Genomic DNA, 17,011 nt, shown 5'->3' with positions numbered 1-17,011 from the left:
AGGCAATGATATAGCACGAAAGCAGGGGCAAACCCACACCTGTATGGGGGTCCGGGGGCATCCTCCCCAGGGAAAATTTTCTGAATTCTGGCTGCTAAATGCACCATTTTCCTGCAGTTTGAGACAGAAACTGGAAGCCTAAAGGCAGTGGCGTTACCAGGATAGTCAAGTAGGATAAAAACAGCATTTCAATGGTCCATAGAAATCCACAAATAGAATATAAATTCGAATTGTAAAAAAGAAATGACAGATGAAAAATGCATTTATAATGAACAATTTACATAACACGTTAATAAAATTGTTAAAACATATCATTTGCTAGGCTCTTTATGGAATTAACTGTAACAACGACAGTAATGAAAGTTAATTGACAAAAAAAATAATTTTGTTATTGTAAAGTTATATGTCTCCCTCCAAAATCTGGGGTCGGCTTGCGAAAATCGTAGCTGAGACTATGCAATAATGTAAAGCTGCCTGTGCAGCTTGCGAAAATCGGAGCTGAAACTACACAATAATGTAAAGGCGGCTTAATAAAAAAACAATGTGTATTGGGTTGGCTATGAGCTCCCTCACTTACGAGCCAGAACTAAAGAAAGAAGTAGGCTATATCTATCTGCACAAATCAACGAGACTGTACATTAGACACGAGCATTAGTTTACTGCTGCAATGGTTAACTTCTCTCTCCGTTTTTTTTTGGCATAACGAAGATGGTGTTGATTAATGCTGATATTCTGAGAGCTAAAAAAAAGGAGGGGGGGGTGGGGGGGTGCTCCCCTCTGCCCTCCCGCTTCCGGCGTCCCTGCATGAAAGTGAAATGAGTGGTCCCCCTGTTTGCAACCAGAGGATGTAAATGTTATGCTATGCACCTTATAAAATGTTGGTCATAGACTTCAGCTTCATCAAGGTTTGACAGGTATGCTACTATGTAAAGAGAACTAATGTTGGAAATACATAGCTAGCTCCAGTTAGACTAAACATAATGTGCCCTACCCTATTAGCAAGCGTGTTAACTGCAGCGTTACAATGACATTGTTTCTCATGACCAGGAAGCCACTGGATTTCGGCCTGAGGACAGATTGGACTACAACGCTCCTAGTTAGGGGTGCAATGCATTTTTGTAATGTTTTGTGACGTTAGCGATGGGAATATAGAGTAAAATATCAATCAATAAACATTTTATATCGTCTGAAAGATACATATCGTGATGTCACACAGCCCTACATGGAACGTTAGAGTATTTCATTTGGTTCTAACCGGTTCGGGACCAACAATTTTAAGGTGGAACGCAAAACCGGAAATGTTAAAATACCAATTCTGCTTAGAACGAACCAATTGAAAAAATTCTGGTTTGAAGCCAGTTTTTTTCTGTTGTTACTGATTCCCTTCACACGGGGCTCCCACCTTCACGCCGTCAACATCCAGTCATTTTGGGCATGTGACAGGTGTTAGCATGGACAGGTGTGGAGAGCTGTGGAGGGAATTTGGTGCATTAATGGTGCCAGGATATGAGACTACGGTGAGTGTAGGAGAGGGAGAGACTGACTGTCATGAGTTTGACATATCAGAGTTTACACTCTCACATTACACAGACTGTCTGACATTACAGTAGCATTTGGTTTCAGTGAAAAGATTAAACATCTTCTGAGAGCTGACGTCAAAGCCTAAAATTTCTCCTCTCCAAACAGCATCATACATATCACAAGTTCACTCTCCATATAACAAATTCATTCTCCATATAATAAATTCTGAAAAAGCTCAGTGCTGTGTCACTACATAAAATTCACCCCCCCCCCCCCAAAAAAAATTTAAAAATCACTTGCTTAACAGAAAACACCAGAATTAGTTATGAATCAACATTTATTAGTTATCATAATTGTATGTACACCAATGGTACAACACTTTGATATGCATCAACATACTTTTATCCCACATTTGGAAAAAAATGGGTTTTACTTATTGGTTTGTCTTCCTTTCTCTCTCTCTCTCTCTCTCTGTCTTTTTTCTTTTTTCTTTTTTAATCGTCTGTATCCTTTTACATCAAAAACATACCCACAGCGTCACAAAAGAGAGGGGATGAGAGGAAGAATGCAAAGAACAGAACAGAGGGGCAAAGGTCAGACATGTTATGATATCTACTTATAACAATCTCAGAAAGACACACAATAATATAGAAAGTAAATCTGGTTGTTTTACAGATATTGTGCCAATGACAGAAACTGTGCTTGTGAATCAGCCATTTGAATTTAAGGGAACGCATAAGTGGATTCTCTTATCAGATTGCAGTTAATGAAATCTCACTGTATGAGAGAGAGAGTGAGAGAGAGAAGGAGATAGAGAGAGATGGAGGGAGGGAGCCAGTGACTCACTAGAAAGAATATTTTCTGCATCAGAAGTAAGAATCCAGTAGAGTATGAGAATCCAGTAGAGATCCCACAGAAAACACATGACAACAATACAGAACACATTTAAATTGACTGTCAGGCGTATTAATGGCCAAATCTCTAATGCAGTTAAGCAGCTTCAGCAGAAGGAGTCAGAGTTTTCTGACATGAATTTGATTTGAGCGGATTATGCTCCATGATTACCCAAACATGATTTGTCTTCAGACTTTTATTTCATTTCTGAAGCATTATGTCTCCACAGTATCTAAGTTAAATGAAAACTGACTGGTATGTATGTGTGTATATACTCTTAAATCCGGATGTAATAATAAATGTTTAATCTTTACTAGTGTTGTGATATTATTATAAATTAGACCCACATTCTGAGAACCTAGAATCATCCCACAGACCAATATGGGTATGTTCACAGTTACAAGCTTTGAATCCTTTTGACACGTCTCCTCAGTCTCTCATATAGGAAAGCGCCATGGTAACTTCTGGAACATTCTGTAGTGTGATATCATAGAGCAAATTATCTATATATATATTTATAATTATGTACAATGAAAATGAATGCACACATTACTTTTTTTCTTCAGGGAACAAACATTCAAAACATTAGATACAAAAAAGGATATGTATATATTTCATATGTAACAGCTAAGTGAGACAGCTAGAAACAGCTATTTGCAATTAAAAACAGGCAGTTTATTATAACTCATCTCTATCTATCTAATCTATTTTGTTGTATGCAGCACAAAGAAGATATATATTTCTATAGGATTACAAAAAAAGTCACAGCCATTAAACACTATCTCTATATCATATCCCGACCCTGTCAAAAAAAAATCTGTTACCTACAATATGTACACAAAGTGCAAGGAGGCACTTTTTTTCATGCTTTCAAAAAAAAAAAAAAAAAAAACGGTGCAAAAAAGAATTTATCATCCATGCTTCTAAGACAGTGAGTTCAGATATGACCCTGGTCCAGCGCTCAATCCCTGTCAGTGACTTAATGCTCATCGTCCTCTGGCCCTCTGAAGATCCAGCTGAGAGTCGGTCAGAACCGGTGGTTTGGATCGATTCTCTGTGTCTGAGTGTCAAACTGTGGCACCACCCAGCTTTACAGGGTATGGTTTTGTGTTCAGACAGCAGGTTGTCACAGAGCAGAGAGGTGTGCCTGTGGCCGTGTGAGCAAAAGTCCACAGGCTAGTGCTCCTCTCACACACAGAGCTTATATAAAGACACAGGGAGTAAACTGAGGAAGGGACTTACTGCTACGTGGTAAAAAGGTGTTAATCTCTCTCTACACTGATTAATCTTCCTCATCAACACATGGCTGGTACTGTTTTCTCATGTTAACATACTCAAGGCAAGGTAGATGCTAAATTTTAAAAACAGACAAAAAAGAAAGTTAAAGACTGACATCCATTCAGTATCATGTGCACAAAACAGTCACACACACACATGCAAAAACATAATCAGCCAGGGTTCCAACTCAGTGTGTGTGTATATATATAGATGTGTATGCAGGTTTTTTAGGTATTTGGCTCCTTGAGATGGAGAGGAGTGTGGATCTCTATTGTCAGAGCCTGCAGAGTCACTGTAACAATAGAGCCACTTTCTGTCTGTCCATCTGTCTGTCTGTCTGTCTGTCTGTCTGGCCGTCGGGCTGTAAGCTATGGTTGGATTTAAACAGAGCTCGCTGGTGTTGCAGCATTTGTGGGGCAGAGTGAGAACAGTCATACACATGTGTTATAAGAGGCTGAGCTGCCAACAGATCAATTCCCACAGCAGCTGTAATTATTCCTGAACATACATCCTGCACTTTCATCTTTCCTCCACTGGTGGCGCTGTTGAGTCAAATTAACGCTATCCTCTCAATATTTCACTCTGTTTCACATTACTTCAGAAAGCTGTCCATTTATCTTTTCTTTCTCTCTGTCCTCTCCCTCTCCTTCTTTCTTTCTTTTTTTTGTAGCCTCTTAATCAATTCAAGTTTAGCCATTATAACTGTGCTACTAAGAAATCAGAATACCAAGGTTATGATAATACTGGGATGCAGTCCTTGGTATCTGTCCTGTACCATTAAAACAGCACCAGAACAGCTGCAATAAAACTGGTTAGTCTGGGGACAACCTAAAGTAATAAAAAAGGTAAAAAAAAAAAAAAAAAAAGAATACTGTCTGTGTTTATTTTCATTAAAAATATGCGTGAATATATATTTAATTTCAGGATAAACTGTGAACTCTGAAGGCTGCGGGTATTATTCTGTAAATGTATTGGGACTGGGTAGACAGGTAAACAGTATTGTGTAATGTGTTCATCTGTAAACGTATTGTCTAACGTGTTCAGAGGGGTTGGTCTGAGGTGATTTCTGTGCCTGTGCACAGACTGCTCTGTCCCTGACAAACTTAGTGCAGTGTTTCATATGCCTGAGTTTCTAATTTCCTACATCTTTTACATTAGGAGGGGGGGGGGGCACTTAAAAAAATGTAATGAGAATTCTTTAAAATGAAAATATTTGGATTTATTATATTATTTAGTATATTTTAAAATCTTTGTATCTGATTTTCAGAAATATAAAATTCTATCACTGTGACAGCTACTGTGCTTCTGAAATTTCTCACATGCCGTATTGTTTGTATATCAGAAACATCAGTGAATGGTGTCAGTGTTCTTTCAAACAATCCAGTTTTCCAAATTTAAGACCACTGGAAGCTTTTTGACTAATGATTAAGATGTTTAGGAGGCTCTTTGTTTGGAGCTTTGCCAGTTACCTACAAACAGCAACTTTGATTTCAAACAACTGATTAGAACAACTGTTCTAATTTTTTTGATTGAGAGATGCATTTTTTATGAATTAGTTTGTGCTTTGAGTTAGGCTGCAAAAGAGAGGGAACAAAAGGATTGGGCGTGGGGTAAAGGAAGTGCTTTTAATATTTGTTTCCCCTAAAGCGTTGGCTCAATGTGTGCTTTTTAGGTCCCTTTCTCACTAGAGAAAAAACACCCCTTGGCCTCACACACACACACACACACACACACACACACACACACACAGAATCAGTAGTTTGCTCAGATAGGAAGAGGGGCTCCTGCAATACCATGACTTGTGCTTTGTAATAATGTAGGAGAGCATGTACAGTAGACTCTTTCTAATTTCATTCCTTCTTTGTGTCCCTGGTAGTGATTATGAGAAACAGGGACATTTCCGCTGGAAGGCTGCAGAGATGCTGCCTGAGGTCAAAGATTATGGTATGAGGTAAGGGAAGCAAAGGTCAAAAGGCAGCTATCTATTGCTTTTTTTTCTTGTGGGGATGAAATCCCTCCAGCACAGGCCGTAAGCCTGTCGGTGAACTGGGTGTCATACTCAACGGCTCAACGGCCTGTTTCAAACTCAAGACTAACCCCGAATGGCTCTGTCACCTGTAGCAAACATGCCTTACAAAAAAAATCCATACATCTCCTTAAATAATTTAAGTTACTGTTTTGCTGTCATTTTTTAACTTTTTTTTTCTTTTTCTAAATTTTTGTTTTCTTGTTTCGCCCTCTTTTGATGTGCACCGTGGAAGTATTAGCTAGCTAACAGACATTAGAGCTCTATCAGACAGAACAGTTCTTTCTCAGTTTAGTGTTAAAATCTGTTACTTCAGTCAGCCAAGTAAAAGATTAGATCTTTTATGAAGGGTGTAATAAAATGCTAATCTCTAAAAACCCTTTATTTGTTCTGTGTGCATGTCTTTTTGTGTTTTCTTTTTCTTTTTTTCTTTTCCTTTTATTCACTGGACAGTAAAGAGTGTGGGTATGGGAGCTGAGGGACTGTGTTCTGCTTTATTCTCGTTTCCATGGTTCCTCCTCAACAAGCGTGTACTCCGCAGACGAGCCGTTTGTGGCTGAGGTTACCTGAAAATAATTATCAGCAAAAGTCTAAACATCCAGTCAAACCAGTGCAAGGCACACTCAACTGTGTTTTATTTGCCTGGGCTTTGGAGCACAGAACACAAGAGGTATCCGGGTTGTTTTTTTTATTTTCAAACAATTAAATTTTTTTTTCTTATTTTCCTTAAAACTTAAATGTATATCTTAATTGTAGCATTAATGTGAGATTCTGTGCTCCAAACTACACGGGAGTTGGAAGAGTCAGAGAGGAAGGACTCTGGGCCTAAAGGATCAGACTGAACTTTGGCATGCCATTCCCACATTAACCCAGTGCTTTAAAAACATGCAAGACTGTTCCTCGCTGACATTTCAAACAACAAATGATCACAGCGTAGTTCATTCACATGCAGTAAAATACAAATCAAATCACATGTATTACAAAACAACAATAATAATAATAATAATAACAAACAAACAAACAACAATATGTACAAAATTCTAGCAACTACTCAATAAATTGCAATGTTAACTCTCACAGTGTCATTTTGCAAAGCTTCTACGACAGCATGCTGCTATGAGTAAATGAGTTAGTCATCAGATTACAGTGAGTATTTACAGCCAAGCCATGCAAGCAAACACAGGACAGAAGTGAAATAGCAGCTTTTGTGTCATACATACAGAATAACAGGGTATAATCCTTTCACTGAAGACTGGGACTACAAGACTGTGTGTGTGTGTGTGTGTGTGTGTGTGTGCGTGTGTGAGACAGAGACAGAGGGGTGGGGCAGCATTATCACACCCCTATCCAATGAAAGATCTTCATGGTTTTATCATTGGCAATTGTAATTATAATAGAACACTTGTTTACTTGGACTACCTGGAGTGTGCACAAGGATATTTTTCATAATTCAACATGAACATTAAAGATTGACATCATCACTATATTATGGATGATACGCACAGTTACTTTGTGCAGTGCTAATGAAACATTCTGTCGCTGCATTTTAACAAAACATAAAAAATCTTTTCTAAAACCGTCTTGCTAATTAGCTGTGTAAATTCATGGCTGGAGGGAGAAAAGTGACATGCTGGCAGTGCAGAACAGAGCAGAGAGAGATTTCTGTCTGGCATTCCCACCAACCTACACACACACACACCCCAGACGGCATAACCACACTTCACTGAACAGTGTTAGTTAGTGGATGAGATGGAGAAATCTGTAAAGCAGATACTCTTCAGACAGGATCACGAAAGACTTTAAGCTCTGTAATTGGACAGTGGATTTGGTCCCTGACAATCCGTTTTGACACTAGCTCAAAGACAAAGGTGGCAAGACATGTAATTAACAAAGGTAAGACACGATCCATAGAGCTGCCCTTTTTCTCTTTACATCTGGTCAGGCTCAGTCTCTTCTGATGAAAAAAGATAGGAGGGGCATAATGTTCTCTTTGTATGAGCTTTTTAGACTGTCCTCTCACTGCCAGGACTTTACCACAGTTTGAATGCCAGCTAAAACAGTGACATATGGTGGTACTGTGTTGGCCTGCAGTCATAAGGCTCATACGGAGTCTTAAAATTTGAGACAGATTCTACAAGTTGACAGAGCCAAGAGCTGTCCTATAGAGATGGACTGAATAAATGTAAGAGAGACAAAAGCTGCTATTTAAGGAGAATGCTTATGGAAATATATACACATTTCTTGTTCTAACTAGGTGTGTATGTATTTACATTGGCATATAAAATATAAATACCTAGAGGAACACAGCAGGAAACAGGTGCACAGCATGCATGCAGCAGAGAGATGGTTAAATAGAAGTCTCTATGTCCGTAAGCGTGAGTTGTACCTTGCATTCATCTACCAAGTTTGAATTGTGAGCGGCATAGACGCACTGGTTGGAGTTGTTTTCATGGTGGTTCTTTAGGTCGTCGTAATAGGACTGGGTCTTAGTCATCATCTCAATGTCGTCAGACTTCCCATGCTGGGCATCGAGAGCTTCGAGCTCCGCCTTGGACAGGTGGTAGACAATGCCCGCACCATATGAGTCACCCACCACATTAACAGAGGTCCGGAAACGATCCCTGAGATTCAGAGGAGTAATAACACACCAAAGCTAAGATTCACTGTCACGAATCAACAAGATTCTCTAAAGCCCTGTTGGCCATATAGGAATGGGAATGTTTGTCAATGTTTGTTAGTGTAGAGAGAAGTTTGCTGCAAATCATCAGGACAAGAAAAACAAACAGTGCATCTTTATGCTAGCAGAGAACGAACATTTGACTTGATTAACTGAAATTTGAAAGCATCAGCGTATCAGAGTTCCAGCAACTCACAGGAGCCAATCAACAGCCACCAACAGGCTAATATCCTGAGTGGGCAGTCCAACAGCCGTCAGAATCAGCAACATGGTCACCAGTCCTGCGCTAGGAATACTGGCTGCTCCAACACTGGCCAGCGTAGCCGTCAAACTGGACACACGGAAAAGGAAGCAGTTATAAACTATGTTTAAGCACATGTATTGTGGGATTGGATGTTTTGTAATGTACCGTTAATCTGAGTTTACCTGACAGTGACAATCTGACCAGGGTCCAGGTCAATGCCATTCATCTGGGCAATGAAGATTGCAGCCACAGCCTCGTACAAGGCTGTTCCATCCATGTTGATGGTGGCACCGACAGGAAGTACGAATCGGGTCACTCTCTTATCGATGCCCAGGTTCTCCTCCAGACAGCGGAAGGTGACAGGCAGAGTACCAGCACTAAGAGGAAAAAGGTCAGCAAAAGTGATTAAGAGCACAAGCTAAAACTCTTAAAACTTAATTTAACAAAACTTAAGACTAATAAAACCAGTAAGTCTTTCATAGAGGAGTGGACTAGGTGGGTAAAGCAAGGTCTAATTCACAGAGATTTCTGTCCAAACTGAGCAGGGCCCACAGATGTCACAGTGAATTGGGCACAGGAGCTGGTCAGAGGACCTTTGTGAGCAGAGCTGTTGTGATCCATGCAGTTTTGACCTTGTCAAATACACTAGATGAAAACTGTTGCCTTTTGTTTTCTTTGATTGCCCTTGGCTATGGGAAACATTGTTTATTTCTTGTAGATTTGTTAAGATGGGTGTTTTACCTGGTAAGCATTTTACCTGGAGGCTGTGCCCAGAGCAGTGATCCATGCCTGAAAGATGCCCATGAAGAAGGTGAAGGGGTTTTTCCTGACGATGGCGAAGTAGATGGCGGGCAAAAATATGGCACCATGGATGATAAGGCCAATGATGACCGTGACCATGTACATGCCCAGTTGCCTTGCAACCACCTCCAGATCTTTGATGGAGATGATCTTCCCACAGATCAGGCAGGCAATGCCAAAGGGAGAGTACCTGTGGAGGGAAAGAGTGTGATGTCCTTCTGACAGGAGACAGGACAAAAACAGACAACAGACAAAGTGAATGTTTGAGAGCTCAGGACAGTGTCTGTAATGTCAACACTGACCACATGATCATGATAACCAGCCTCATCACAATCTCATTCAGAATATTGAAGAAGTCAATCATGAGTTTGGCTTTCTCGCCCATCTTCCCCATGCAGATGCCAAAGGCAATGAAAAAACCAATCAGACCTGAAAGACAATACAGAAAATACATGAATAGTGACCGTTAGATGTCTAGAATCACCTTTACATGCCAAAGAAAGACAGTCAGACTTCACTGGTTTTTAGAGGCCTGAAAAAGGGCCTCTAGGGGTAGAAATGTGTAAAGCACCTTCCTCAAAGTTTACCCTGACCTGATAAAGTTTACCTGACCTGACAAAGTTTACCTGACAAAAATGTTTTTGTGTAATACAGTTACCATTTAGCATTTCTCCAACATTCACACATTGTTTACTGTCCATAGATACCAGGTATCAACCTAAATGAGAGGATTCAATTGCTCAATTCAGAGGAGATAAAGAGATCTTTTCTTTTTACACAGAGAAAGGTGAAATAACGCAGAACAAGTAAAAGGAAAGGTTGAAGTGTCCTGAATTGCCTACCCAAAACGTTCATTCCACTCTTGAACTGCAGGGATTTTTTGTCTTTGTATATTGGAGGAGGCTTGGTGGTATTGAGGTAGTCAACCATGGTGGCATTGGAATCATCATCTTCGGGTATAATCTCCACTTTTTTCACCACAGTCTGAATCTGTGACAAGAAACAGAGAAAGAGCATTTATCTCTTCTCATCACCTCTCTAAGTCCAAAAAAAATCTGGAGTCAAGTGTATCATGCATGTGGAGAACTGACCTGCTGGAAGCAAGCTTGCACCAGATTCTCGGGGAAGAGGTTCCTGATGAGGTCGAAGAAGGCATCCAGGCTGGACACCTCATCATTCTTGTGTCCCTCACCCAGTTTCTCCTTCAGTTTGGGGTTGCCAGGGTGGATGGCCAGCACCAGTATCACACCCAGCACAGCAGCAATAACAGTGGTAGACATGTAGTAAACCATAGCTCTGGTGCCAAGACGACCACTGGACTTGGCATCCAGACCAGCCAGACCTACAGAAGAGAGAAGGACCTCGATGATACTCTAACCCATGCTTTCTCTCAATTATGAGATGTCTCATAATTTCATATTTTTAACATCTCACTCTTCACATGTTTATCTGCACAGTCTTCCATTCTATGAAAACACCAGCTCTGTCAATGGTATACTTAAGCTAAACACTTGAGGATCAAAGAAAGCCTGAAGATGACCGTCACAGACCCTGGCAGTAAAGGTGCCTCATCTTCGACTGACCGTTGACTGACTGTTAGCTGACTGCTGATTGATTGACTTGTTGGTCGATTCGCTGATTCACTGGACTAGATCTCTCATTACTCTTGTCCTTTATTTATTACCTGTGATCAAACTGGAGATGATGAGAGGAAGAATAAGCATCTTCAGCATCCTCATCAGGATGTCTCCAGGGAAGGCGATCACCATGATGATATTGTCATCAATGGGGGAAGCAACACGCAAGAGCATTCCAGACACTGCTCCCAGGATCACACCTGCAGGAGGACAGAGAGAGAGTTTGGTCATCTGTCTAGATTGATATTCATGGGATCGTTACTGTGAAATGAGGCCAGTGCAGTGTTACCCAAGAGAATCAGCTGTGCTGCATACTTTCAAATTCCAAAATATGCTTTTAATTTAAAATCTGATTGAGCGTTTAGGAGAAAACCCAACAGTGTATTAGATAATTAGACTCAAAATCTCAGTTTGTTATTTGCAGACTGAGACGTGGGTGGATGGGTTTTGGAGAGGTGTTAAAAAGAGAGTCTGAGATTCAGAGAGAGAGAGAGAGAGAGCTTGTGTGTTGGGGGAGTGTGTTTATGGATGAATAAGAATATAAAAAAAGAAGGCAAACTGTCATCTTGACAGCGTCATATCTGACTGTTGGAATGCATGGATGGATGACCACCTGTATTCCCCATTGGCTGGACAAAGCAAGTTTTCTGAAGAGCACAGCTGTAGGCTGGTGGAGCCTGATAACAAAGGCAGAACCATGTTAAGGTTTGCTTTCCAACAATTTCCCCAAAGAATGATGATCGCTCTCTGGTCCTGACTCCTCTGCTGTTCAGGGCCAGACAATGCACTGCCTCAAACCAAAAGCCCCTTGTCTTCTGTACACAGAGGCCTTTTTTTCTCTCAAGCTGTGCCAAAGATGATTACACTTAGAGTCTCTTCAATAATGCGTTGTGTTATTACACTCTTCTTCAACCGCCAGAAAACAGGTCCTCTTCCCCTGTCAGAGTTGGTCTCCCACTTTGGCAGTGTCTGTAACACTGTCAGTAAAGCTCTGGACACAAAACACACTTTTTTATGGACAGGAGCCTCTTTACCATATTCTAAAATCTGATGCAGCTACCTTTAAGGCAGATAATCCACACCAGCTGTAATCTTGTAGAATAGTGTAAATGCTTTCCAACGCACTAACACTCATACACTCATACACAATCATATGTACATGCACACACAGTGTCATGCGTGCAAAGCTCCAGTGTTTTTTGGGGTTTTTTTTAGCTGCATAGTAGGAAGGTTGAGTCTTAGCTCCAGGAGGAATCCTATCTGTAGTAGAATAACTGGACTTCTTTAGGAAGAGGCCTCTCCACACATTTGAATTTTGATTTACTTTAGCAATGAAGCAATCACTTTAGCATTGTTTCCTTCAGTTAAAGACGTTACACAACCATTTTTGAGGTCATGGGTTGTTCCAAAAACCAGATTTATGCTCTGATATTCCTGTCAGGTCTTGTAGTAGAATGAGGAGAGTTCAGAGTGTTTTGGAGAACAGCCACTGCCTGATCTTAGTATTTGTCACCTGACACCGTGCAGAAGATAGAGCATGTAAAATTATCTGTGTAAATGATCTGTCCTTTCTAATCCTTTTCTGTTTTCCTGTTGGCCTCATATTCTCTACATTATGCAGTCCTGAGCTGAACAAGCATTATTGTAAATGCTGTGAGACTGCCAGACAGTGGCAGTGTGACAGACGGACAGAGACAACTTACCCAGCACGGTGAGTGTGAGGAGCAGGTTCTTGCGCATCTTCTGACACAACAGTCCACATTTGGAGCGAGGGGTTGCCTCTATGGGCTCCAGGTGACTCTCATGCATTCGGACCTCCACTTGCTTAGGCATGCTGTTGGCACTAGAGAGAGAGAGAGAGAGAGAGAGAGAGATTTTTTTTTTTTACATTGTGACTATGACATGTTTGGAAATGATTATCCAGAATGCAGTCACATGACCTCCCACTGCTGTATGGGGTGTAGTGGGTTCTGGTAAATCTGTCAGTGACATGTATAGCAGACAGGGATTGGGCAGTGGTTGGGTAGGGGGCGGAATCAGGGGATTAGCATATGTTATGATAGAATGGCTAAGAGCTGAAGCTGGAGTATTATTTGTGAGGTCATGACCATGCATAGAAAAATTTCAGAGATCGTTTAGGCAGCAAGCTCTGGCATTTGCTCAACACGCCATGCTGGCCGGGGCTACTTTCTGCAGTGAACAGATGGGACGTGATCGGTGGCTGACTCTGTGTGGCTGATTAAAAACAGAAATGTTGTCACTAGTCTTTGAAAGCAGGAGCAAATGCAGATCTGTTGTGGAGAAACAGATGTTATGTTTGATTCAGCAGAGCTGTTGACAACGTTCTGTCACCACGGCAACTATTTTCAGCGCCATCTGTATTTCGCAATTATATCATTACTACAAAGAGACTCAGGAAGTCATTAATGCATACAAGACTATAGACAGATAACCATTAACTAACTTTAATTTACCAAAACAACAGTTATTTAACAACAATTATTTACTGATGTTTGCAAGGTCAGATTGGAAGTTTTTTTTCCCCTGTTTTTAACCTTAATGAGTTTCTGAGTGGATTTAAATCCTACACACTGTTTTAAGGTATACCATAGACATGACACAATCTGATCATGGCCACGTTGGGTCCATTCTTTGGCAACACACACACACACATACACACATAGGCAGTGGGCTGAAGTTCAAGAGATTTCCTGCCAGACTAAATCTCAGCTAGCTGTGAACTGGCTATAAATGGAAGCGCAAAGAAAAAACCATGATGGGCGAGTCCTGACTCAGTGCCAAAGTGCAGGTGGCTTTGACAACCATGGGCTGGGTGTTCTCTGACATTGCCAGCCCAGAGGTAAACAACCTCACTCCCCCACAGGGAGGTGCCCTTCTCCTGGGATACCCTTTAGATAAATACAAAGAATAGGGCAGTAGGGTAACTGTGTGGTCAATGGAGAAACAAGGGCAAACACAGGTTATGCTCAGGGTATAAGGGAATCTGAGACATGAGTGTCGAACCTTGTTTGGTACGTATGAGCTGAAGTATAGCTGCTCTCTCCTATACATGTCTGAGCCCCATTATAACTTTGTAAAAATGAGAATGTAAAGATAAGATCTCAATTTCCAGTCACTCATCAAATTTACACATCTCACAAGTGAGAGCTCAAAGTTATCGCCTATACCTCCAGAAAACCCACATCTATCTTAGTTGATCCAGAAGGATGTAGGCACATTTCCTGCTGAGATCTCATGTCTGCATAGCGCTGTAAGCTTTATTAATTACAGGGAGGAAGAACAGCTGTGTCCAGCCGTCTCAGAACCTCAAAGACAGGTGTGAATGCAGGGTGTGTCCAAGGTGTATGGTGTGTTTCTCAGGAGAGCTCTGAGTGTGTGGAAATGTCTAGTATGAGATGTTAGTCACCATGCGAATTGGAGAAGAAGATAGCCCCTAGTCTGTCTTTCAACCAGTGTGAATACAGACAAGGCTCACTGATTAGAGGAGGTATGTAGTCTCATACTGCACAATAGGAGACCATTGTGTTACTTTTCTCTTCTCTAACCTTTGATGCTAATATGTGTCCTCACAGCTGTGTGGAGACACATTGCAATCAGTGATGGAATTCCAGCTGACTGCTGGTTGGTGTCAGTGTGTAATTTGTGCTTATGTAATCTGTGTGTGGATGTAATGTATAAAAAGCATATTTAATTGGCTCTCATGTGCTGTGGTGTGGAGACTGTGGAGAGAATTCAAAACAGATTTCATCGTTGTTATAATGAAGAGGATGGAGAGCTTGCTATAGGACACACACCTGCCACTCCTCAGGACACACAGATGGATATTTCAACACTCACATCTTTGCAGAAGCAAAGGACTCTGTAAATAAATAAGGCTAAGCAAATGAATAGTCTGGTCTGGCACTAGGTATTTGGTATTAGCTTCTGTGCACCAAAGACTAGTCGGTTGTACTGGCTTTGAATGCTTTTTGGGATCAGGTTAAAAGGTCAAAATGACACACCATCATAGTGTGTGTTTGTGTGTGTGTGTGTGTGTGTGTGTGTGTGTGTGTGTGTGAGCCAGAGAGAGAGAGAGAGAGAGAGAGAGAGAGTTTGCATTAAAAACACCTTTTATTCTATAAACAGTTAAAAAAAAACTGTAGTCCCCAACCACTACATCTGCAGTGTAACCATCATTACAAAAACAATTCAACTGCAACGGCACTGTTTTACCACTCTACTCTACATAAACCAAAAGCTCCTACACCCTAGAGACAGAGAGCATAGCCCTTAAGATGTAACCTAACTGTCTGCTTTCTGACATTCAGTAAATCTTACTCATTAGAAGTGTTAGGGAGTTCTTCCCTTTCCTTGCAAGATTCCTCTGTACTATCATAACAGAATACATACACACACACACACACACACACACACATGCACATACAAAGACCTCGCAGCATTCAATGTAAATATACCTGTAAAGCTAATGCAACCACACCCTGATAAACGAGATAAGATTTGCTGAGGCTGCATCAATAACTGAAACATCCAACAGAAGAGACAGACCTGGTATGTCCAAACAGTGAGAATGAAGGCAGAGTTTTCATTACGTCACACACACACAATTAACACATCCACAGAGAGGGCACTTGAGGGCAGGTGTGGTTTAGGTGCCTGAGAGGCATATGTGTGATGAGTGGAGACATTTCAAAGTGCACCTTTGTGAAAAGGTTAATAAGCTTCATTGTGAGGCTTTTTCTCTGTAGAGCTCACGTCAGTCTGGGCCAAACTGTCAAATGTCAAGCCAAAGGGCTGCACTGACCTCTGAGAAAAAATCCAACCCACCACAAAAACATTCTCTCTACCTCTTTCTCTCTCTGTATCTCTTATTCTCTTTCTCTCAGTCGCTGTCTCTCTCTCTCTCTCTCTCTCTCTCTCTCTCTCTCTCTCTCTCTCTTTATCTCTCTCAGTCTCTGTCTCTCTCTTGCTCTCTTTGTCTCTCTCTCTCTCTCTCTCTCTCTCTCTCTCGTACTCTTTCTTCCTGTGGAGGCTTATGTAAAGGTATGGTGATTCACATTCTCTTTCCTATTCAGAGAGAGTGCACTCCGACCTACCATTTCACCAAAAAAAGGTCAGACTAACAAAAACAGCCAGCTTTACTGTGTCTGCTCACCCCAAACTCACAGTAACTTTATGTGAAAGCACTGCTAGGAATGGTTTCACCTTGGCCAGGAACAGCCTGCAGTCTACACTTATCATAACGCTTCACAATAAACCTCCAGTGCAATGCACAGCTCCCCTACTCTTTATGCATAACATATGCCATCATAATCCCAACCATAGCAAAATCTCTAGAGAGTGGTGTAAAATATGTATATATATATATATATATATATATATAAAAAGTAAAACCTGGAGCACTGAGATGTTTGGGTTTTATTTCCGACTCCCAGAAAATGTTTAGCTGAAAAGGATTTAGTGCATTGCTCTGTTTTGTGTCAAACAGAGGATTACAGCCTGGTCTGAAACCACATCTCATATCGAACAAATCAACAACAGGTGTATGACTGTTTTCCTTAAAAATTATTATTTACAAAGCAGTAGGGTAGCTATTCACAGAAACACATGCTCATACTATTAACATGCATACCTGACAACAACGAGAAAGTTAACCAAAGAATGAGCAAGTTTCACCTCTTTATCAGTCGACAGGGAGTGAACTTACTTCATGGTTGTGTAGCCAGTCAAGTAATCCACTGAGTCGTGTCAGTCTTCAGCCATAAGCTTCAGTTTTACCCCTTCAGGAATAAAACCCTATAACATTCACCCCACTCACTTCCTCTAATCAGGTGTTTTAATCTGATATGTCTGGAGACAGGTCTGGTACAGGGGCTGCTGGGATGTTGGAGGACTCAGCAGAAGCCCGGCTTTTT

The 17,011-nt window shown here is 41.0% G+C and overlaps 1 protein-coding gene across 1 annotated transcript; it reads right to left on the bottom strand.

The window, feature by feature from the left end:
* Positions 1-6,213: 6,213 nt before the first annotated feature.
* slc1a2b (solute carrier family 1 member 2b) lies at positions 6,214-12,917 on the bottom strand. Its single transcript, XM_030794444.1, has 10 exons — positions 12,782-12,917; positions 11,126-11,278; positions 10,533-10,783; positions 10,284-10,431; positions 9,744-9,870; positions 9,398-9,631; positions 8,823-9,017; positions 8,593-8,727; positions 8,106-8,340; positions 6,214-6,285 (listed from the first exon to the last, which is right to left on the bottom strand). The coding sequence occupies exons 1-10, from the start codon at positions 12,909-12,911 to the stop codon at positions 6,214-6,216; spliced, it is 1,680 nt and encodes a 559-aa protein (XP_030650304.1). The 5' UTR covers positions 12,912-12,917.
* Positions 12,918-17,011: the final 4,094 nt, after the last annotated feature.

This window comes from Chanos chanos, chromosome 2, assembly GCF_902362185.1.
Source record: "Chanos chanos chromosome 2, fChaCha1.1, whole genome shotgun sequence".
Classification (NCBI taxonomy): Eukaryota; Metazoa; Chordata; class Actinopteri; order Gonorynchiformes; family Chanidae; genus Chanos; species Chanos chanos.
Note: the sequence above shows the minus strand (reverse complement) of the source record. Positions and strands in the feature narration are given on the sequence as shown.